Here is a 23,053-nt window from a genome sequence, read left to right on the forward strand (position 1 = left end):
CGTGCTCTCTTTCTTTTTTGGAGCTTTGATACAGCCAGTCCCCTATGTCTCTTAATAGCTAAGTACCACAAGTGGCACAGCTGGCTGCCAAATGTATGAAGCTTACAGATCCTTTTTCTCTAGCTAGGGGCAGATGAGGTTCATTTCTACATAATGCCAAATTATCATAGTGCAGTATAACTGGAGATTATAACTCAGTAATGAGTAAGCTAATGATTAAGAGCAAAGACTAGGGGCACCCTTCTTCCCCTGCTCACAGCTCTTCTCTTTCTCGTCTCTTTCCTCAAAAATAAATAAACATTAAAAAAAATAGAAAAGTTCAGTTTATTCAGATTAAAAAAAAAAATTTTTTAATCTTTATTTTGAGAGAGAGACAGAGCATGAGCAGGGAAAAACAGAGAAGGGAGACACAGATCTGAAGCAGGCTCCAGGCTCTGAGCTGTCAGTACACAGAGCCCAACGTGGGGCTCGAACCCATGAACTGTGAGATCATAACCTGAGCCGAAGTCAGACGCTTACTGACTGAGCCACCCAGGGCGCCCCACAGTTACTAAAATTACTAAAAAAAAAAAAAAAAAAAAAAGCAAGACTAGCCAACTTCCTAGAGTGAATCCTATTGAGCATGGACAGTCACTTTTCTATGCCTTAGTTCCTCCACCCTCTTTAAAAATGGTAGAATAATGGGCATATGGCGGGCTCAGTCAGAAGCATGTGACTCTTGATCTCAGGGTGGTGAGTTTGAGCCCCACAATGGTTGTAAAGAGTACAAAAAAAATTTCTTAAATAAAACAGTAGTAATAACAGTATCTATCTTAGGATTGTGTGATTCGTTAATACACATCAAGCACTTAAGATAGTCCTCAGCACATGAAAGTTCGTTTAAGTGATTGTAGTATTATTACTATTAAAAGAGTAGTTCTAATTTTTAAAAATGTTTATTTTGAGAGAGGAGACAGAGAGAGAGGGAGACGCGGAATCCAAAAGCAGGCTCCAGCTCTGAGCTATCAGCACAGAGCCTGAGTGAGCTCCACCACACCAGTCTCGAGATCATGACCTGAGCCAAAGTCAGATATTTAACCAAATAGCCACCCAGGCAACCCTAGAGTATTCTAATTTTGTTGGAACTTTTTTTTTTCAAATTTTAGTTAAATGCTAGTTAACATACAGTGCAATATTGGTTTCAGGAGTAGAATTCAGTGATTTCATCACTAATGTACAACACCCAGTGCCCATCCTAATAAGTACCCTCCTTAACACACATCACCCACCCCCTCTATCAACCCTCAGTTTATTCTCTATTGTTAAGAGTCTCTTATGGTTTGTTTCCCTCTGTCTTTCTCTCCTCCTCCCATATGTTCATGTTTTGTTTCTCCCACATATAAGTGAAATCGTATGGTATTTGTCTTTCTCTGACTTACTTAGCATAATACACTCTAGCTCCTTTTGGAACTTTTCTTGTCAGGGAAACTACACATTAAAACTAGTTAGCTGTTTAACTGGAATCAGACATCTGCATTACAGGTAGAGATGGAAAGTTTCAGAGCATCAGCTATTCCATTTTGAAGCCCTTTGGACAGATCACCCCATTAGGGCCTGTGTGTCATAGTTTTAAGGTAATTGAAGTCATCCTGTTTTGATTTGGGGGTTCTTATTTATGATCATTATTGAAACAAGACAGCATATATGAGAGCCCAACGGAGGGCTTGAACTTGTAACCCTGAGATCATGACCTGAGCTGAGATCAAGAGTCAGACGCTTAACCACTGAACCATCCAGGTGCCCCTGAGAGGATTTTTCGTGTTCTTGTGCATTGTCAGTATTTCTCAACCTATTCCATGTCATAAAGTATTTTTTTTTAGCATACTGGAGTGCAAGGGGGCTATCTGTGGCTAGAGTTTATGGTTCATGGGCTGCAGTTGACCCATTTCCTGCCTAGATACTCAGACTGCTGAAGGGGTCAGTGTGTCAGCATAATTGTAACTTCTTAGTGACCCACATCAGTTGGGAAGTTCTACTCTCATTATGAAATAACTAAGGAATTCCATTCAGAATCCATATTTTCACTTTGTACCCATCTACTTTCCCCTTAAAGACTGTGAAATAGGTCACAAAAGTGGAAATTGAGTAGTTTTGTTTTTCTTTGGTTAAAGCATAAGAATATGACTTTTCAACCCTCCCACAAAAGACCATCTAACACATCCTACCTTTTGTAGAAGTAATTTTTCAGACTTTGGTGCACGCAGACCCAGTATGTATATTATCTGGAGTGTCTTCTGGAACTGGATGCTGGGCTTTTGACCTTGAAAATCCTCTGAAGACTGGGCAGATAGGAATGTATTTCAGAAAGGCAGTCCTCTTTACCATGCTCATCCCAATGGGGAAGTCATAGCTCTTGAGGCTGGCAGACATCTCACTGTTGGCATGGGCCCCAGCTTTCCACTGTATTAGACCTCGTTCCTCTGGGCTCCCTGGAAGAGGACAGAGAAAATACCAGGGCCAGCAACCCTCCACTACCTCCCCTTCCCATAACCTAGTCCTAAGGCAGACTTCTGGAATCCATGGTCTTCATTCTCAATTATTTTCTGGGACTGAAAAGTTACTGAATCCACAATTCTCAGCTCCTAAGTTGGCAAGAGCTCGAGGAAACCCTAAAAGGTACTGGTTATACTTAGTATTTATTGTGTATCTATAGTGTACCAGGCTCTGTGCTAAGTGCTTTCATTTCTTTATCTCATTTCTCCAAAACATTCCTGTGGGAAGTATACAGGTACTATTATACAAATTTATATGATGAAGAAACAGGCAGAAAGGTTAAGTAATGGTCAGTTTACATCTCTACTGTGGAGCTAGTGTGTGCTAAGCTGATGGGGACCAGATAGTGCCCAGACCTGCTTTGGGGCCAAGCAGGGGTATTCACAAACACTATAATCATTATTAATATTCAATATTATGATTCCATATTTAGAAAATACACTTGCTTTTATAATACAAACCTCAGAAAGTCAAGCTACTAAGTAAAATCTTTGTTGGTAGTATGGATACATAAAAGATTATTTACATCTAGGGGATTTTCCTCAAGAGGCAGGAAAGCAGTGCATGAGATCTCTGAGGTTTTTACAAGAGGGCTGAGGTTAGAGATGACTGATACAGTGTGAGTAGAAAGAGACTTCCACTAGCCCCACTAGCATTTCTTGAACTACATTACCCCTCTTAGTTTCTGCTGTGGATGGGGAAAGAAAGAAAATGCAAGGCGGCCCATCAGTAAAATGTGCATCACACAGAAGAAAGTTGTATACAGGTAATTCCATGATTAAGGACCAGCTTCTGATTTAACCAGACCTGGGTTTGAATTCAGGCTGGCAATTAGGCAACTTGAATTAGGCAAGTGATTTGATCACTCAGCTTCAGATTCCTCAACAATGCACACTGAAGGACTATTGACGATTATGGAGCTCCTGGGTGGCTCAGTCGGTTGTGTCTAACTCTTTGATTTTGACTCAAGTCACAATCTCACAGTTGGTTGTGCAGCTGAGCCCCTTGTCGGGCTCTGTGCTGACAGCGCAGAGCCTGCTTGGGATTCTCTCTCCTCTACCCCTCTCCTGCTTGTGTGCTCGCATTCTCTCTCAAAACAAATATTAAAACAAAAAAGGATTATGGGGCATAACATGTAAAATGATCCCTGGTAGTGATGGTGCTGATAGGGAGTTGGGTTGAAGGATGGGAATGTGAGAATCTCAGCAAGGCAGTCTGAGGCTTTTAAAATCTGAGGTAGCTTAATCCAGCTACCCAAATCACAAAGTCCGTCAGTATACAGTCCAGCTGATGCCCTCTACCTCCTCAGATTCCATGAGCATAGAGGCTGCCACTTCTCTTTCTCATGTCCACAGCCAGCCTTCTAAATGGGGAGGAGCGGGTACCACCTGTTAGTCCATGGGGTAACTGCTACCAAGAGTTCTCTCATCATCTGATGCTGTCTGGAATTCCTAAAAGTGCCATGGCACTTAGGCCTTGCCTGCCCTCCAACCCTGCAGCTGTGTTCAGGCTGGGAAGTGGTGGGCGATGGAGGGCCATCATCCTTCTACTTCCATCCCTCATCTTCCTGGAATGATGCAGTCTTTAACCTCTGCCTCCATGGGGCTTTCCCTGATCCACCAGATCCCCCGAAACCCTCTACAGAGGCAGTATGGTGCAATTGTTGGGACACAAGTCCTAGACTGCATCAAATGGACTTGGTAAAAATCCCAGATTTGCAACCTGTTAAATCTTCAAATACTGTGAACTTCGGTAAGTCACTTAACCTCTCTGATTCTGTTTCCTTGTGAAATGGTGTTGATAGTATCTACCAGGATAGCCTTTGAGAATGAAATGAGACACATAGTTTCATGCCTGACCCATAGTAGACGTTTGGTAAACGTTAACTGTGCTTGTTACTCATTAAGCAACTGGTGAGTTTTTATATTTTACAGGGAACATAAACATGAGCCAGGAGGGTTCTCAGGGACTCACTAAGTTATCTTCCACAATCCCTGCAAAAAGCCGTAACATCAAAGAGAAATAAATGTTAGGGGCTCTTCTAGTAGCTAGTATTATTTGGTAGTGGGTGTTGCCAACAAACTGATGCTTCATTTGTATCTGCCCTAATCTAAGAAAGCAAAGGCTACCAAAGGCACCCCTCAACCTGGCTATCAAGAATTGGAAGGAAACAACTCACAGGGCCCCAGAATGACTCCTCTAGACCCATCCTCTTCAAGACCTATGAGGCATGACTGTACCACTGTCTAGCCACTAGTCTCTCTGTCCAGCCAGTGGGCACTCCACCAGCCCAAACTTCCTGTTTCTCCTTGCACGTCCTGCATTGCATGGGTCCTGGCCACACTTCTGATCGAGGGACCATTTGTTAGAGTGCATGTGAGCCCAGCCTAGTTCTGTTTCCCTCCCAGAGGTGACCCATACCTGGCACTGTGTTGTCCAGTATGAAAGCGAGGCACCCACCCACAACATCTCTGTGGTCAGCAGCACAGTCAGAATCTGGTCCACTTCAGGAATGCCTGTGGAATAGGTCAAGGGCCAGTGGACATCTTGGCCTCACCTGAAGACCAGAGCTCAGGGACTTTCTCCCCACTTGTGGAGTTCACTGACTTCCTTGAGTGGGCAGGGAGATGAAGTGGTACAAACCCCAACTTTCTAACCTATCTGTACCCTGTCCCACCCTTGGATTCAAATCCCAGTTTTGCCAATTGCTACTTATCTTGGGACAAATCATTTAACTTCTCTGAGCCTCACTTTCCTCTTCTGTAAGGTGGAAATGATAATACTGTCTCCTGGAGCTGTTGTGAATATTAAATGAGCACATGTAAAGCTCCATAGCTGTCCATAGAAAGTGTCTTAGTAAAGGACAGTTGCTAATCACTTCTCAGCTTCTGGTTCACATCTAGAGTTGGGCAGGATTTGTGGTTCTGTCCTATGGTGCCTTTGACCGAGGGAGCTGTGCCCAGAGTCGAGCCCCCATACCTCCCCTATCGACCGAGATACTCAGACTAGCGGAGGCACCTGTGTTGATGACGCCGGGGTTGGACTCCAGGTAATTGGGCAGCGTGAGCCCGAAGAACATGGAAAATCCGAGCACGAACAGGTTGCGAGAGGAGTTCATGTCCACGAACTGCAAGTTGGATAGCCCCACAGCCGTAATCATGCCTGAGGGCGCAAGAGAACTGCTGAAGGCATCCCTCAGGCCCGATGGGCTCCACCACTCCGCGAACACGCAGAGACCCACGGCCACACGCGGCACTCACCGAAAAGGGTGCAGAACATGCCCCCCAGGATGGGGTCAGGGAGCGAGGCAAAAAGGGCGGTGAATTTGCCAACAGTGCCCAGGACTAGCATGATGCCCGCACCATATTGCACCACGCGCCGGCTGCCCACCTGCAAGAGAGTCGGGGGGCAGGGTTAGACTCCAGGCGCGAAGCCTGACGCGATGAGTCGAGAGGACAGGAAGGTGGGCGGGGCCTGTTATAAAAGTGAGCACAAAAGGGCCGGGGCTTGATGTGGGGCGGGACCTCTCAAAGACAGGGCGTGGCTAGGCCAAAGTGGGGGAAGCTTGGGGCAAGTCTGTGGCACAGGGAATGGGGGGTGGGGCTTTGTGCCGCTCCGGCTTGTCTTGGCACCTTGGTAATCCCTAGAACGCCAATGTTGGGGCTAGACGAGGTGGACCCGTTGCCTGTGCCCAGCAGACCTGCGATAATGCAGCAGATGCCTTCCGTGAAGATGCCCCTATAAGGAAAGGGTGAATTTGGGCCTCGGTCCAGCCTCTGCCCTGGCTTATGTCCTTCCATCACCCTGGGTGGGCTGCTCGCCTTCTTGGGGACTGGGCAAGCTGCAACTATCTGTCCGTAGTACTCCCCACTCCAGGCCAGAGGTGGGTCTGGGAGCCAAGAGCCCAGGTCCGAACGCTAGTCCCAGGGACCTGGAACTTACTCCCTTAGGCGACTCTGGGCTTCAATTTCCTCATCTGTAAAATGGGCATAATAAGGGTACCTTGTCTCACAGAGTCGTTAGATTGCATAAGAGAATACACATGGAGGGCTATGTACATGAAAGGTTGTCAATGACCGCAGTTTCCCTTAGGCGTCTTTATCTCAACTACTGGTGACACTCAGAGTGAGTGATGTGAGTATTCCATTTCATAAGTAAGGAGAATGAGATCTGGAAAGTATTAGTGACTTGACCAACTCCACACCTTTGAGACTCAACCTTGTCCCTACATTTGCTTCCTGAATGGCCCCTGAGGGATCAGATATTGGAGAGGGCAGGTGGCCATACCTGTTGATAGCATGTACTGGAGGGGGTGGTGCACCAGCCAGGCGGGCACAAGCATAGTAATCTCCGATGGACTCAATGATGCCGGCCAGTGTGGCACTGAACATTCCCAGGACAGCAGCCGCAGTCACTGTGGGCAGACCCCACTGACCTGGATAGGGAGGGAGAAGGGAGGATGGGTGCAGTAACCTCTGGGATGCAGGGAGTGGACAAGACAGTATGTGGGGGTTAAGATGTCTCAGGCTGGGGTGGGAGCTATACAGTTGTGGGAGCTTATTTGGGATCACTCAGAGTCATGAAGCTGGAGTGAGGCTTTGAGGAAAATACCACTCTGCCTGCCACACTATAAATGTACAGCTAATGCCAAGTGCATCACTGGCTGCGTTGGGATCATCAGGGACCATCATGGATGGTCTTAGCTGGAAGCGGAAGGGCCCAGGTGGGGTGTCTCACAGGGGTAGGGGATGCGGATCCAGGGCGCAATAGCCATGATGTCCCCTCGGGCGTCCGTTCGTGCCTGGAATCCATAAGCTGTGGGGTCTGAGGGCAGCGCATTCGTCAGGGTCAGGATATAGCAGAGCAGCCACACGGTCATGATGGCCAGCACGATCTGAAGTGGGGTGGGGTGAGGGGAGCATTGAGGGCCCTGGAAGTCTTGGTCCAGGCTAAGCAGCCCCTACCGCAGCCCTAGCTCCAGCTCCAGCCCCAGCCCCAGCCCTAGCCTTCGCCCCCACACCAGCTCAGACCTGGACCCCAATACCTACTCTAGCCGCTGACTGGGACCTCACCTGTGCTCTGGCTCTAGCTCCTCTGCTGTCCTGGACCTGACCGCCCCCACCTTTGCCCTGGCCCCAGGTCCAGCCCCTGCCCTAGTCCCAGCCCCAGCTGTCTGTCAGCTCCTCACAGGAAACATCTTGAAGATCTGGATGCGGAAGAGAGTGAGGCCTTTGCCCCAACGGTAGACAGGCAGCAGGAAGGTGAGGTTACGCAGGTACTGGGAGAAGAGGACGATCAGGAGAATGGAACTGGGGGCAGAGGCACAAAGGAAAGATGGCTGGTAGGCTGGACTGGGGCCAGGACACGAAAGGGGTGAAAGGGCTGGGGCTGGGAAAGGATCAGGCTTAATGCCTGCTCACCAAGCTGAGATGCCCCAGTGGGAGCCAGCTCGGTCGCCAGCAGCTTGGAAGACAGAGAGGCCAATGAGGGAGACCGTGGGGGTGACCGTGAGAGGCCCTATGTAGCTGAGCAGGGCCCCAGGCAGCCCCATCAGCCCGATCACCACCTCCACCATGCTGGATACCATGATTGCACCCTGGACCTGGAAAAGCAAATAATGGTACTATAAGTCACTGTTTAGAGGCTATGACCTCTACATTAAAAAAAAAAAAAAGAAAAAAGGTCCTGGACCACCTCCTTGAATCCTCCAACTCATCATTGGCCCTCACTCCCAACTAGCCCCCTACTCAGGTCCAGATCTCTTCTACCCAGGTACAAACCCACCTCACGTATCCGTGGGTGCCAGATATGAGAAGTGTTCAGGGGAAGACTCCAGTTACCGTAGATCTCCTCTGGGATCAGAGACAGGGACACACACATAGCCAGGGAACACAGAGAAGAAGAGAAGGTGCTGCCATGAATGCAGTCTGGTGTCTGGACTCAGGACAGTCGCCCAGACTTCCAGGCCCCTGGGCCTCCCGTCTCCAGCACAGACCCCAGAAGTGTGCCCACCTTCTGGGGGGCATTTCCATCTCTCCAGGCCCAGGATGGCTTTCGCTGGGACCAGAAATGCAAAGGCGCTGGCCTGGAACAGTGGCAGCCTGGAAGGAGAGGCAAAGAGCAACAGGGGAGGGCAGGGACACAGAGACAGCAGAGATGGGAGAGAGGGGCACAGAGAGAAGGAAAGAAAGAATCACATCCAGGGACAGAGACACAGGGACAAGGGCAGGGCAAAGTTGAGAGAAGTCGCTGTGGCCCCAGGCAGGCCTCTAACGTTTTGGGGGCCCAAGGGAGAAAACAAATGCAGTCTCTGGCCTACAACATGCTCCCTTTCCTTCCCAACCCCACTTCCTGCACTGTGAGGGGCCATGTACAGGGAAGCAAACAGCTCAGCTCTTGCATCCAAGCCCCACTCACAACCTTCCTCCATCCCCCCATCACAAAAACAACCATCTTGTGGCCACCCAAGCCTAGAGCTGTGCACACAGGGGCAGGGGCCCCTGGACAACAGGCCACTGAAGAAGCCCACACAGGCCCTAAAAGGGAGGAGTGGGTGGTCCTGATTACCCAGAGTAGGGCTTCACAGGAGGAGAGCCCAGCTAGGGTATATTCCCTTAAACCCGCAGACTTCTTGCCTTTGAGGAACGTCAGGGGCCTAACGTGCGATCCCAGCTTCCGGGCTCTAAGGCTGGCTTGGGAGTAGGAGTAGCAGGTGGTGACAGATAACAGCTTTTTCCCCCAAAGAAACAGCCCTCAGAGAAAACACCTTCTCCCACTGTGTGGATCACTGTGTGTGTTGAGGGTGGGGAGGCAGAGGCAGGACAGCTCACCGGATGCCCAGTGTGGTCTGGATGAGGGTGGTGATGCCCACGCAGGTGAAGATAGTACCGATGAGTTGGCTGACCATGTACTGGTCACGGCCCACACACAGTGCCTCAGCCAGGAGGAAGGGCACAGCAATGGTGCCACTGAAGCATGTCAAGTAATGCTGGGGGATGGTGGGGGGGGGGGAAGAGTATGAGGTGGGGCCCATAGGGCTCAAAGGGAAACAGGGGCATCCTAACCACCCTTATGCCTGCCTCCGTGGGCCTGAACCCATGCTGCCCCTGGCAGCTCACCCAGGGCTGATACTCCTGCAAGGGATTCCCAGAGACCTACGCCTCACCTCTCTCTGGGTTAGTAATCTGCCTCCAAGTTATTCCTGTGGCTTCAGTGAAGTGAGTCCTCTTCCCTGTGACTGCCACTCTGCCTGGCAGGTGACATGTTCCTGGGGATAATCTCTCAGGCTCCATCAGACCCCCTCCCCACCCCTGCTTGGTGACCGTCACAGTTGCTGACCTTAGGTTTCTCTTCCTGTTACCCAAGATAAACTTGTTGGCCCGGAAAGGGGTGGGGATTCTGGGGAGCATGCAGAGTGGGGGTGGGGAAGCCCTCCCGAGAAGCCCACCTGGAAGCCCAGCAGAATGCACAGGTACCAGGGTGGCACATCCTCAATCTTGTACAACATGTCAAACTTGGGTTCTGTAGGCAGGGACATCGTGGGATCCCTCGTGGAGGTCCCTGCTGAGCCCAGGGACTCATGCTGGGGCAGCAGAGAGAAGGAACTCAGGGTGGAGTGATGAGGACCAGCTAAGTCCATTCTGTTCCAGAATCAATCAGGTAGCCCAAGTGGCTGTCAGATCCTCAGAAAGAGGTCCAAACCACACCCTCCCTCTCGGTTCAGCCACCCAACTGCCACTTGGCCTGGCTACTCCCTGCTCGCTCTTCACATTCCTTTGTGCAGGGATGAGTCCACTCTGCTGGCTCCTGGAGGGCTTGGGACCAGGGCATTCCAACCAAGGGGATGGGCCCCTAAGTCAGAATGCCTTGGGGAGCAACAGAGGAGGGGACCAAGAAGGCTGAAGTCTGTGGACAGGCCCTCTTGGGCACACTGTGGTTTCACTCTTGGCCCCTTGGAGGTCCTCGGGGTTTCCCTGGCGGTGGGAGAGGTTGGGTCCCTGCTGGCCCTCAAGCTGGAGTCTGCCAGTCCTAAAGCTGATGACCCCTGCACCCACTGCCACCCACACACCATCCCCCAATTGCTACGTTCAGCTTAGGATAGTCACTCTCGATCAAGTTCATCAGAACTTTTGTCTCTTGCTTCCCGGGAGAAGGCCTAAGAAGGCTCTCTAGCTCCCACCCAACCCTGCCCCCCACCCAGGTCCCACCCATTCCCCAGCACCTGTGTCTGGCCCTCGGGGTCCTCCTGGGCCCTCATCTTTGGGGCACAGGTGTGAGCGGTTCCTGAGGAAAAGAGGGGATTGGCTTTACGAAGGCCAAGAAGGACTTTAGTCCACACATCAGACATTGTTTGAAGTAAATCTATAACCAGATCCCCAGCTCTGATTGCGAAAGGAGGACCTGGGCGGAGATAACGTATTAACTCTGGCCATGGTGGTAAAGGCCACCCAAGCCTCTGCCGTCTGAGCACGCCCTTCCCTGACTGCACCTGAGCCTGGGCATGGGACCTGTTCTTGTTTCCAAGAGAGGGTCAGAGTGCTGGTGAGGGGTGGGCAGTCTGGGAAGTTTACCAACCCCAGGGTGAGGTGGTAGTAGCGGGGGGCATTTACTAGGTCACACTCTGAACAAGACTCTTCCTCCCCACTTATTAATAACAAGTTAATAATTATCATTACCATAATCACTGTCTTTAATGAGGAATGACTGTATGCCAAGCAATTGCTATGTACTGCGTGTTTAACCCCAGGCACTAGGCGGTATTAACCTCTTTTATAGCTGAAGAAACAGATCTAGGAGATGTGATCTGACCAAGGCCACATAGGTGCATGATTTTAGAAAAACATTCCAAAAACTCAGGTTGGCCTGAACTCCGGAGCTCATGCTATAAATCAGCCATTAAATTTGATAAAGGCCTGCCCTCCCCACACAGCCACTAATCTCTCAGTTTCTCAGAGGCCCAAAACAGATGGGCCAGCCTTGCCAGTTCCCTATGTCAAGACAATGATTCCCTTCCCCTCCCGGGCAGGACTGGCTACATAATTCACAGGACGCTGTGCAAAATGAAAATTTGGGACCCCCGTTCCAAAAGCATTATGAATTTTAACACAGCAGTAGTAGAATATTAAACCAAATATAAGGCCTTTCTAAGCACTGGGCTCTGTGTGAGTGCATGTCACTGAAACCTGCCCTTGACTCAGCCTGTCTTCTCCTCCTGGCAGGCCTACCAGCCTGATCATGGGACCTGGGGGCTAAAGGTGGTTGGGAGGGTCTGAGGAGCTGAGGCTCTTCAGCTGGTGGGGATGGACCTAAAGTTCCTGGTTCTGCTTCCCTCTGGGCTGCCCCAGCCCCAGCCCCCCAGGGCCCACCTACTTCTGGGTTGCTGTGCCCACGGCCAGGCCCTGTTCCAAGGACCCACAGGCAGCAGTGCTCTCCACCTGGGCAGCAGCTTCATCCCACGGCCGTGAATCCGTCGTCAGCTTCTCCAGTCCCCTGTTCCTCTGTCTGCCTATCTTCTCCTCTCCCTTCTTGGCTCTTGCTGCCAGGTTTCCCAAAGTCGTCTGACCAGTTTGAAGCTTCCAAACTTCTCCTTAGCATTTTCCTCCCCACCTGCCTCTCTCCACCCCAGTACTCCCCAGGGGGCTATGGAGACTGAGCTCCACCCCTTACACTGAAGTGCACAAGTCCCACAGACATTCAGTTCAACCCAGCCACATGCCACACACACAGAAACAAGGCAGATATGTTGTACATGGTTTCAGGTACACAAACAAATGGATCCACTGCACTCAGACTGTGCTGCAGTGTATCTAAATCACTCCATGTAGGGGCGCCTGGGTGGCTCAGTCGGTTGAGCGTCCGACTTCGGCTCAGGTCATGATCTCACAGTCAGTGGGTTCTAGCCCCTCGTCGGGCTCTGTGCTGACAGCTCAGAGCCTGGAGCCTGTTTCAGATTCTGTGTCTCCCTCTCTCTCTGCCCCTCCCCTGTTTGCGCTCTGTCTCTGTCTCAAGAATAAATAAACATTAGAAAAATTAAAAAAAAAAAAAAAACTTAAAAAATAAATAAATAAATCACTCCATGTAATCACAGGGCCACACAGATCCATGTCATAGGATCCCATCTCCACACCCAATACACTGGCAGCTCAGCTGGTTCCTTGGGCCCTGGCTCTCTCTCCTGGTGACTAGGGGTCTCTCCTGGGGTGAAGGCCAGGGAGGAGGGGCCTCAGGCAGATAGGGACCAGGTAATGGAATGTAGGGGACCAGGCTGCAGTATAGCTCATAAAATCTGGAGGGGTCAGGTCCTGCCTGGGGCACCCCTATTCCTCCAGCAATGACTTCCCCCGCAATTCCCCAAATCTGAATCCCCTCCCAGCCCTGTCACTACTCAAACTTGGACTTGGTTTGAGCCTCTTTTATTTTCTAAGCCTTGGTTTCGGTGTCTGTCAACTGGGGATTAGAGTGTCTGTTCTGTCCACCTCCCAGGGCTTCAGCAGATCAGAGAGACCCCACAAAGAAACTACAAGGTATAGCACTGCCTGCCCACAGTGCCTGCCCCAGACTTAGGTGGGGCCCAGGTGGAACCATTTCCTCCATTGCTAAGGAAAGGTCTCAGGCCAGAAGAATTTCTGGGGAGAGCAGGACTTAGAATCAAGATACTGAATCCAGCACGTTCCAGGAACCCTGCCCTCCCCAGTCCCAGACACCTAGGGCTCAATCATGCCAGCTAGGGTCAGAGGTAGAGTCCGGAAACTGAGCAGCTGCTGGGCATAGACCCAGTTAGACCAGTGTTCAGGGAGGGGCACAGATAGCAGAGTGCTAAGTAGGCATGTCCACAGGTAGTCTGCTCATGGAGTTTTCCTTTTCTCTCATGATGGATCTGGGTTTTATCATTCATATAACTGATTCCATATGCCTTTGACAGCTTGCTCACATTTCTAGCCATGACAGGTCTCATCTACCTCTGGAAAACTGTATGGAAGTGTATTTGGCCCTCTCTAGGTACAACCTCAGCAGAAATACCAAAGTCTGACTTACCAGCCCCATGAGCACCTTTTGCAGACGGAAGGAATCAAGAAATGGAGGTCACTGGGTTTTATTTGAGTCCAGAAGAGAAGGCCTCGCCTCACACACACCAGGCCCCAGTGTTCTAAAGCCTGAGGAGGGGGGTGGTGGCCATGGCAGCACAGAAAAGCATGGCCTCCCTGCCCTCCAGGCAGCCTGCACAAAGGAGTAGGACAGATCCAGAGGAAGCCCAGCTCCCTTCAGGGGCTGACCAGGAAGGGGAAGGAGCAGTTGGACTAGAGCTCTGTCTTCGTGACAGGTGCCTCCTCTGAGCAGGCCCCCTGGGGGCCTCCACACAGCAATGCCTCCAGAGCCTCTCGGCCTTGTTGGTGGGCTTTGTAGATCTGGTCTTCTCCAAACTCCCCCAGGTAGTGCAAACATGTCATGGAGAGCCTAGGGGAGCCCAGCAAGAGCCTCAGACTTTGCCTGCCCCACAGGGGGCTGATCAAGGCTCCAAAGTCTCCATTCCACCCCCCATTCCTGCCATCACCTGGTGGGCCAGGGGGGCCCCCTGTGATCATCACGCTGATGTTTGGCTCTGGCCCCTTGCTGAGTCCTGGGCCCGTGAGACGTTTCACCTGGTTCACTTCTCGGACCCCGTAGCTGGAAGCAGTGGGGAGGAGAGATACAGCATTAGTGGGAGCCCTGCCAGCAAGGGATCCATCCCCACATGAGCCTGAGCACACTGGGCATTTGCTGAAGCCAGAGCCCAGATTCTGATCTTCCCTGATGGAAAACTGAGGACCAGAGAGGGAAAGCCCCTGGCCCAAGGTCACACAGCAACCATATATCCTGGCCACCTACCATTCTACTTGCTCCTAGCTCCAGAACTCAGACTGCCTCACAGCCAGCCCCCTACCTTAGACCAGAGCCCTAGTGGATTGTGTGTCTGGCGTGAGTGGGAGAATGAGAACCTCTACCCATCATCCCTTCCCCTGGGGAGGGTGGTAGGGACCAGACTTTTGACTCACCCCTGCCAGGTCTGGGAGCAGCTCCGGTCCAGGATGTCTGTGTATACTGATTCACTCAGCTCCTGCTGCCCTCCTGAGTCCCGGGTGTGAAGCTTGGCCTCTGCCTTTGCCAAATGTTGCCACATCTAGAACGAGGAGGGGCTGAGAGCCAGGACTTTTGGACTGCTCAATGGTGGGAGAGGGGCAGACAGGAGCCTGGGTCTCCGGGAGAAAGTGAGGTGAGACTTTTGAGCAGGAAACTCCTGTGAACAGGCTTCATGGCCCTCCCACAGGCTCGGAAAGCTGAGACTGGGTCTGCTGAGATAGGATCCACTTCCCTGGAATGGGGTGGGTGGGAAACTCTGAAGTGGAAAGTTAGGCCTGAGCACTGGGCCTCCTTCCCCAGGGCACACCTGCCCATCAGCACATGATATTTTATTTTATTTTTTTAAGTTTATTTTTTTAAGAGAGAGAGAGAGAGAGAGAGAGAAAGAATCCCAAGCAGACTCCTGCACTGTCAGTGCAGAGCCCGACATGGGGCTCAAGCCCAGAAAATGCAAGATCATGACCTGAACTGAAACCAAAAGTCGATGCTTAGCTGACAGAGCCATTCTTCTTCTTAAACCACAAGAAGGAAAGAAAAAAGAAAAAAAAAAAAACCAGAGCCCAGTCTTCAATGACACGTGTGCTCATAGGCTCCCCTCCCCCCATAGAGATATTCAGGCATGCTTGACAGGCTTGTGCATGAACAAGAGATACACACATACTCATATATTCATGTACTCAACCCACATGCACACATGCACATATACACCAGTGCTCCCTGGTCATATTTTGGGAAGAAGCCCCAACCTGAGGATAAGCCTGGAAAAGAAAGAGTCCAAGGGGACAAGCTCGTGACTCCCTAGAGTCTCAAGATATTGTGGAATGGCTGTCCCAGATAATCTGCTCGCTGTTGGGCAGAGAGATGGGTAAACTGAGGCATGGAGGTTTAGGTGAGGTGAAGGTGGAAATATCATGGGAGGCTGAATCTAACTTGATACCCTGGGATTGAGAGTTTAGAAATCAAAGGCCAGGGGCGCCTGGGTGGTTCAGTCAGTTGACCGTCCCACTTTTGATTTCGGCTCAGGTCATGATCTCACATATATGAATAAATATTAAAAAAAAAAAAAAGAAAAGAAATCAAAAGCCAATAGTAGAATCTGAGGTAGAAGGAGGGGACTGTCTTCAAGAGGGGCCTGGATAGGGTCAGGGGAACTGCTGGGGGGAGGTACTCACCTGGTAGGCCACCGCCCTGCAGGCATCACAGCGCAGGTGAGCAGGCATATGAGCTGAGTACTTCTCCTCATCGTCCAGCTGCGGGGCAGTGGCTGTGAGTGGAGCCCTGTCTCCAAGGCCTCCTGGGATGCCCCAGGCTCCCAGCAGCAGCAGTGTCAGTGTCAGTGACAGCCTCATGGTTTGTGGAGCTGGCTCAGTGAGCATGGGCTGTGGTTGGGGTGCAGGTGTGCATGTGTATGTGTGCAGTGGGGGCCGCCCCGGAACTCCTGACCCAACCAATGGGGAACCAACACCTCACCCCTCCCACTCTCTCCCTTCCCCCAGGGCCCTGAAGATGCCACGTGTGCACCTCCTCTAGTGGGATCCTTGCTTCAGCCAACTCAACTCCATTTCACAGATAGGGAACAATGATGTAAGGAGGGGGCTGAGCGTGGGCAAGAACACATGGGAGCTGATACCTCCCATGTCCTGGGATCTGGCAACTCAGTGAGCACTGTCCTGAGTACCTTGGGGAAGAGGTACTTGGTTAGTGTCATTTTTATGAGCACATGAAGGCTCAGAGAGAAGTGACAAATCCAAGACCATACAGCTACAAGGGCCATACTGAAACTGGAATCCAAACCTGATTGACCCCAAAGCCACTGGCCACTCAGCCACCAGGAGGAATTAGGTCACAGGCATGGCTGCCAGCCTAGGGCTCCCTCCCTGGGAGGCAAGTTTGCTGAGACAAGGATGCCACGGCACATGAAAGACATACATGGGCTCCTTCCCTGAGCCTGAGGGCCATACCAAGGCATGGAAGAGCATTATGGGGGTGTTAGGGGTTGTGATAGGAAATCAGAAATCAGACAAGTTACACCAGTCATTCCGACCATCAGGGCTCATTGGGTCAGTGATTTATTGCACACCAGGATGAGGTGAGGGGACCAGGAGCAGCCCAGGGCCCTTCATGTCATCAGAACCAGCATCTCTGGCCATAAGAATGTTCAGGTTATTCTGACTCATAGTTCTCCTGGTCAGCTTCCAGTCCAAGGCAGAGAGGCAGACAGGTAGACTTCAAGGGACCCAGACCCCCCAGAGGCCTGGAACCTAAGTAAGGCATCCATCTCTGTCCCAAACAACTGCTTCTAATGGGAACTCTTCTCCACAAACTCATCACATCATCACTTATCAGTTCAACAAGCTTCTGCCAATTCAAGCTCAGAACTCCACACAGACCCCCATGCAGAGCATCTCCTACCCCATTCATCTCTCTCAGGCCTCCTCAGAGGCTCCTACAATCTCAGGGCAATTAGAACACAGGACCTTCCTTGCTGTGCCCAGCCTGCAGAGCCACCCCCTCTCTGGGCATGGTTGCCACAACTGTTACTGAGGCAGTTGAACCAGTTGAGGCTCCATGTCTCTGTCCCCGCCCTCATCCCGACCCCAGGGGCACCCCTTTTACTGCCAGCCTTAACTCATCCTCCATTACACCCAGAACACAGAATGGTCAAGAGGCTCTGCTTGTAAGTCCTTCCTGATGATTCACTTCATCTGCTTTCCACTCTGGGTGGGGATGGCTTAAGCCCCCCCACTCCTGGCCCTAGGATGAGCCAGCTCAGCTCTGAGGGCTTAGAGAAGCCAAGTCAGATGCTGAGGTTAAGGGGAGGATGAGAGTTGGGGCTCCCAGTTGGAGACTACAGCTGCCTCCCCACCAACCCCCATCCCCAGGCTGACTGTCCATAACCATAACCACTTCCATGTTACTTCCTTGCTCTGCCTCCACCTGCTGTCTCAACAGCTCTCCTTCTCAGACCCTGCCTGGCCTAGGGGCTGCACTGGCCACTTTCCCACACAGCCTCCCAGGCCAAGGCTACACCCTCTTCCAAAGAATCACAAAGTTGCTAGCCAGAGTCCTTCTCCTTCCATCCCACCAGTGCTCACTAGCCTGCTCCATCTCAACTGGGTCCACCATTCAGGGAGGGACAGACAGCTCACTACCTCTGGGAGCAGCCCAGCCCTCTGCTGCTCCTATTTCTTGTTGCCCCTAGCAAACCCCAACAGCCCCTCAAATTGGCTCCTGGGGACAACTCTTGAGACCCCTCACTTTTACACACACAAACACACTACACTCTGGGAATGCTTGGGAAAGGAGTATACAATTTTGTTGGGGGAGGAAGTAGGCAGACACTTTCTGAATTCCAGCTCCATCAGTCCCAAAGTTTCAGATACATTCTCTGAAGGTAACTTCCGGTCTGAAGACTGGATGCGATGAGTAAAAGAAAGAGGTGATAGAAGGAAAGAAGGGCAGGGGACTGGATGCCAGAACCTCCAAGGCTACCAACAGGCCCCAACACCATGGGGGATCAGACCTCACACTGGGAACAAGGACCCTTTGCCGGGCTGGGCTGAGCCTGAGCTGTTGGGTGGAGCACAGAGGAGCAGAGGGGGTGCGGGGCTGGGGGTTCCACTCACTGGCAGATAATACATCCCGTCCAGGTGCCCTGCCTCAGAGGCCCAGGGTAGCGGGGGACCGCTGAAGGCCGGCGGGCCCGGGGATGGCGGCATCGACAGGCTGGGGATAGGCCCATAGGCGGGCGGGTAGAGGCTGGAGCCCAGGGCCAGCGGGGTGTAGACGCGGCGGGGTGGCCCTGGGGGCGATGGTGGCAGCAGCACCTCTACATATTGCCCGCTCTCTGGGTCGAAGAGCAGCCGTAGCCGAGGCTGTCGCGGCGCCTCCACAAAGTAGTATCGGCCGCTCTCGGGGTCCACCAGGACCTTCCCCGGATACGCGGTCCCAGGTGGCTTCCGCGCCCCCTGGAAAGGGCCTTCTGGGGACCGGTCCATTGGTGGCGCTGACGCGGCGCGGGGCTGGGGCGGGGCCGTTCTGCCTGCCGACGCCTGGGGCTCCCGCGGGAGAGACGACTGAACGGCAGTCGCGGTCTCGGGGGCCACACGAGGCGTCTCCAATTTGGGTGCTATCCCAGGGCTCAAGCTAGGGTTCGCCTGAGGGGAGCTGGGACAGGGTGGTCTGGATGGTTGGGGCCCGGCTGGCCCTATGGGCGACTGCTGGGGTGAGGTGCGAGCGCCTCCTAGAGGGCTGGTCCGCCCCTGGCCGTCAGGGACCAGGCGCTGGACCTCCGCATCCCGGTTCTCTACGCCAGAACCGCGCACCAGGACTCCCCCAGGTCCCTCCCGCCGGCGGCCCAAGGCCAGTGCACCAGGCAGCGGATCTCAGTGCGCGCGAAGGGTTTTGCCGTGCTGTTCTCTGCTCTCCGCCTCAGGACCCCGTTGGGCTGTGAAGCGTCCCGGGGGACTGTGTCGGAGGACGGCTCTGGGGGCTCGTAGGGGTGCGTCACGACTGGCAGAAAGTCCTTCAGATAAACAGAAGTGTAGTGAGCTGGGGCTGGGGACTCCAGCGCCTGGAACTCTTGTGTCTTGGATGAGCCGCCCTCCTCTCCGCGGGGTTCCGCCGGTGGCGCAGGCAGCCCCGAACCTGGTGTTCCCGGAGGAAAGCTTGGCGCGTACGTGGTCTTCACCATCTTGCGCACGTCGCGGGGCCGTGGAATGGCCACGCGCGGTCGTCCCGAGGCTGCTTCTCCAGGGCCCGAGACTTCCCGGTGCACATCGGCATCCAAGGTGCCCACGAGGCGACTGAGGGGCAGCTCGGGTGCATCCACTTCTGGCGACTGCTGACTGCCTCGGAAGGCAAGATTCCGCATCTCCCGCGTGGACGGACTCTGCGCGTCTGTGAGCTCGGGGGTCCTGGGGGCGGACGGTCTAGGCAGCGCCAGCTCCTCCTGTCCTATCCCATTTAGAGCTTCCGATGTAGGTACTATCGATGAGCCCTGCAGTGTGGGATCCCACGTCTCTTGGGGAGATGGGTTCCACGTCCCATTAGTACGATCTGGAGCCTCCAGTGAGGACAAGGCCGGCGGGGACGGGCTCCTATTGCCCTCTGCGGTATTCCCAACTGCAGGTTTCGGAACCTCCCCAGGGAAGGAGCTTCGGGGGATGGGCTTCTTGTTCTGGCAACACCCTGATTCCACTGAGAACGGATCGGTGGGGAAGGGCTTCTTCTGCTGACAGTTTCCTCGATAGCAGGATCCTGATTTCCCCAGGCAGAGGATGCCTCGGGAAACGACGGGCTACTTACTCTCCGAATAGCTCGATTCCACGGAGGCAGATTCTGGGGGGACGGGCAGTGAGGACCCCGTACGGTCCCATTTGGAGCCTGCCACAGTGGGGACGAGCTCCTAGGTTTTCCAGCCTTACTCGGAACCTCCCGGGGGTCCCTAGACTCAAAAGGCGGAGACGGTTCCCTCAGGATGGTTCGATCCAGAGTCTCTCGCGGGAACCGAGCCTCGAGTTCCTGACTGTGCGCCTCCTGAATCTTCTCCCCTGACTGCAGGAAGATGCTGGAACTAACCGGACCCAGCGGCTCGGTCCCCGGCGCGGGCTTGTCACGCCGAATCGCGCGCTCTCGGAGGCTAGGCCACGGCCGTGGTGCCCTGGCAGGGGCTGAACTATGATGCACGCGGGGTGGCCGAGACCTGGCCTCCTCCAGGACCTTTCGGGTACTGCGGGCCGTTTCCCGGGTCGCACACTCCAGCCGCCCCGTGGGCCCGAAGGTGGCGCTGCTCCGGGCAGGGGCCGCAGGGCTTAGTTTTCTGGCCAGCGCTGTCTGCACTAGACCCGCGGCTTCCTGCAGGCGGCCCAGCGACTCATCCAGGGAGCCAGTGCGCAGAAGCAGTCGGGGCGCGGCGCGCCCGCCTCCCGCGGGGGGCTCCGGGGTCGGGGGCGCAGCTCAATTTGACGCTTGGGCACAGTCCGGGGTCTGGCGGGCTCGGCGCGTTCCTCCAGCGCCACCTCCACACACTCGAACTGCGCTGGGGTCCCAGGACTTGGCCCGCGGGGCCGCAGCTCCAGGTAAGTGGCCCAGCGGGAGCCACCGTTCGGGGCCTGAGGCGTCGGTGTTGCTGGAGCAGGAGTCGCGGGCCCGGGCGGAGAGAGGCTGCGGAAAGCTCGAGCGGTGAGCTGCTGCACCTCGCTATCCGCCGCGTCGGAGCGGCTGAACAGGGCCCCGGCGCCGAAGATGACTTCCATCTCCCCCGACGGCAGCATGCGCAGCTGGGGCTGGGGTGGCCGCGGGCCGGAGCCCGGGCCTCGCGGGAAACCCGAGCTGGTCCCGAGCTGCTGGCGGCTATTCTGGGCGCTGACGGACAGGCGAGGCTGCGCGCCCGCCCCCAGCGCAGGGGCCACCCCGGGCCAATTCGCTCGGCACTCCTCGTCCGGCCCAACGTCCGGGGGCTCTGGAGAACCCGGAGCCGTGTGGTAGGAACCTGACGAACCGGAGGAGTCCTGGCGCCGGGCGGGGACCTCAGGCAGGCGCCCTGGGAGCCCAGGCAGGGCTGGCGGTGCGAGCGCGGTCAGCATGGTGGGGCTGGACGCCGCGCACTACCTCCCTCACGTTAGCCTCCGCCGGTGCCGCGGACGCCCGCACTGTCCCCCCGCCCCGCCCGCGGTGTCGTGGGGTCACCGCGCCTTAACGGCCGCGTCCGCTCGCGAAGCGGTGGCGTCGCTAGCAGGAGAGACTTGGGCCCTAGGCTCTACCTTTCCAGCTTTCTCCCCTGGCGCGGGCCAGAAGCCTAGGGTGCGTCGCCAGGCTTTGGCTGACATGAAGGTGAGGGAAAGGCAGGTGTGCAACTTGAAGCCAGGAGCTAGGCCCATCTCCACTCCTCCACAGGCTAGGAAACAGGCTGAGCAGGGGTCTGCCTAACAAGGACCATGGTGGTATGGATTAGAATGTGAGCCAGGGGGCCAGGACCACACTTTCAGACCAGGCAACTCAGATCTTGTGAGCAATTTCATCTTCTCCTTAGCCCCCAGTGTCTTCCCATCACCTCAGTGCACCCCTTCTCCCCAGCCTTATCATTTGTACTAGCTAGAGTTCATAAGGGTGTACCCACCACCTTCCTTGACCCATGAGCCCACGATCCGATAGAAAGCATTGCTTGGTAAGCTCCCTCGACCCGGAAAGTTGTGCCAGGGCCTCAGGTAGGTGCTGTCTCTGGCTGGACCCATCGCCTTTAGTGGGAACATCCTGGATGGGGCTGGAGTGCATAGCTCTAGCATTCCCATTCTGCCTTGGCACCTAGAACAAGCCCTGGATGCCTATGTGGGGGTCTCCTAGGAACCTCTGGGGGTAGCTGTGGCCCCCTGTATAAAGACTCTGAGGCAGAAAGAGCTCTGTGCTCTCCCAGGCACTTGCAAGGCCCTCACTCCAGCACCCTGGGGACAGGAACAGATTGGGAAGGAGTCACCACCTGTCATAGCCCTGGGACAATGACAATGGGCACCATTTACCCTTAAACTTCTGGCTTCGAGTTCCTACTATGATTCAGGCTCCAGGTGGCCTTGGAGCAAACGCATCAGCACCCCCATCCCCATTGTACTCATCCTCACACTGACCCAGGTTAGGCTAGACTTGACAAATCTGACTCAGCCTCCGAGTGGGTCTCCTGCCTGGGTATGTCTCCATGATCACCTAGCCATCAGAGATGGCTTGTGAAAGGATCAAGCCTGCCTATCATCTAGCCCTGCATATGCAACTTTAGCGAGTCCTAGACCCTTCGCAGACTTCCCCCACCTTAAAAATAGACATAGCATGGTCCTTTTCCCTTCCTTCCCTTTGGGAAGACTCGAGCTTCTGTTTGGGGGAAGTGTAAGAAGGTGCAAGTGTGATTCACAGGTATAACATAACATTATATGATGGAAATTGATTTCCCAAATTCATTGTGGTCCTGGAACCCATGATCTTTGATGTCTCTGGTCAGGACTTCACACACACACACACACACACACACACACACACACAGAGCCCTTCCTGCTCTATAGCCAAGTTGGGAGAGTTAAATTTACCAAGGCACTGGGAGTGGGGTGGGGTGTTTACAGGTAACCAGGGGTAACCAGAGCTGTTTACATAGGGAGGGATTAAATACCAAGAGTAGGAAGGACAGTGCCTATTAGACAACAAAGTAGTCCTCCCCTGCGCTATACCCCCACACTTTCACTCCCCCTACTATCCAAGGGAGGGAGGGAAGTGGCAGGGGCTGGAGACTTCAGCAGCATCCTTTTCTGAGCCAAGGAGTGGCCTGGAAAGTAGTGGTCCAAGGCCTGTCCCCCACCCAGTCCCTGGTAACTTGATTCTCCCTTCTGTCATGAAGGCCCAGGAGGCAGGCAGGGAGAAAAAA

General features: G+C 53.7%; 3 protein-coding genes across 3 annotated transcripts in view; all 3 read right to left on the reverse strand.

The window, feature by feature from the left end:
* Window positions 1-12,376, reverse strand: part of SLC23A1 (solute carrier family 23 member 1) — a 15,206-nt gene extending 2,830 nt beyond the window's left edge. The window contains 16 exon segments of the mRNA XM_030319208.1: window positions 2,205-2,468; window positions 4,954-4,998; window positions 5,001-5,048; window positions 5,551-5,694; window positions 5,793-5,922; window positions 6,165-6,270; window positions 6,820-6,967; window positions 7,270-7,426; window positions 7,721-7,841; window positions 7,953-8,134; window positions 8,317-8,384; window positions 8,545-8,633; window positions 9,363-9,520; window positions 9,980-10,114; window positions 10,754-10,815; window positions 11,902-12,376. Of these exon segments, the coding sequence (XP_030175068.1) occupies window positions 2,224-2,468; window positions 4,954-4,998; window positions 5,001-5,048; window positions 5,551-5,694; window positions 5,793-5,922; window positions 6,165-6,270; window positions 6,820-6,967; window positions 7,270-7,426; window positions 7,721-7,841; window positions 7,953-8,134; window positions 8,317-8,384; window positions 8,545-8,633; window positions 9,363-9,520; window positions 9,980-10,114; window positions 10,754-10,815; window positions 11,902-11,983 (1,920 nt within the window). The 5' untranslated portion in view covers window positions 11,984-12,376 and the 3' untranslated portion in view covers window positions 2,205-2,223.
* Window positions 12,377-13,608: 1,232 nt separating this feature from the next.
* On the reverse strand, window positions 13,609-16,057 carry MZB1 (marginal zone B and B1 cell specific protein). Its single transcript, XM_030319328.1, is given in 5 exon segments — window positions 13,609-13,986; window positions 14,084-14,097; window positions 14,100-14,196; window positions 14,565-14,689; window positions 15,822-16,057. Coding segments are annotated over 5 exon segments (597 nt in total). The 5' UTR covers window positions 16,026-16,057; the 3' UTR covers window positions 13,609-13,829.
* A 645-nt stretch (window positions 16,058-16,702) lies between these two features.
* PROB1 (proline rich basic protein 1) lies at window positions 16,703-21,236 on the reverse strand. Its single transcript, XM_030319341.1, is given in 4 exon segments — window positions 16,703-19,027; window positions 19,030-19,794; window positions 19,797-20,561; window positions 20,564-21,236. Coding segments are annotated over 4 exon segments (3,057 nt in total). The 3' UTR covers window positions 16,703-18,173.
* Window positions 21,237-23,053: the final 1,817 nt, after the last annotated feature.

Source organism: Lynx canadensis, chromosome A1 (assembly GCF_007474595.2).
Source record: "Lynx canadensis isolate LIC74 chromosome A1, mLynCan4.pri.v2, whole genome shotgun sequence".
In the NCBI taxonomy this organism is placed as follows: Eukaryota; Metazoa; Chordata; class Mammalia; order Carnivora; family Felidae; genus Lynx; species Lynx canadensis.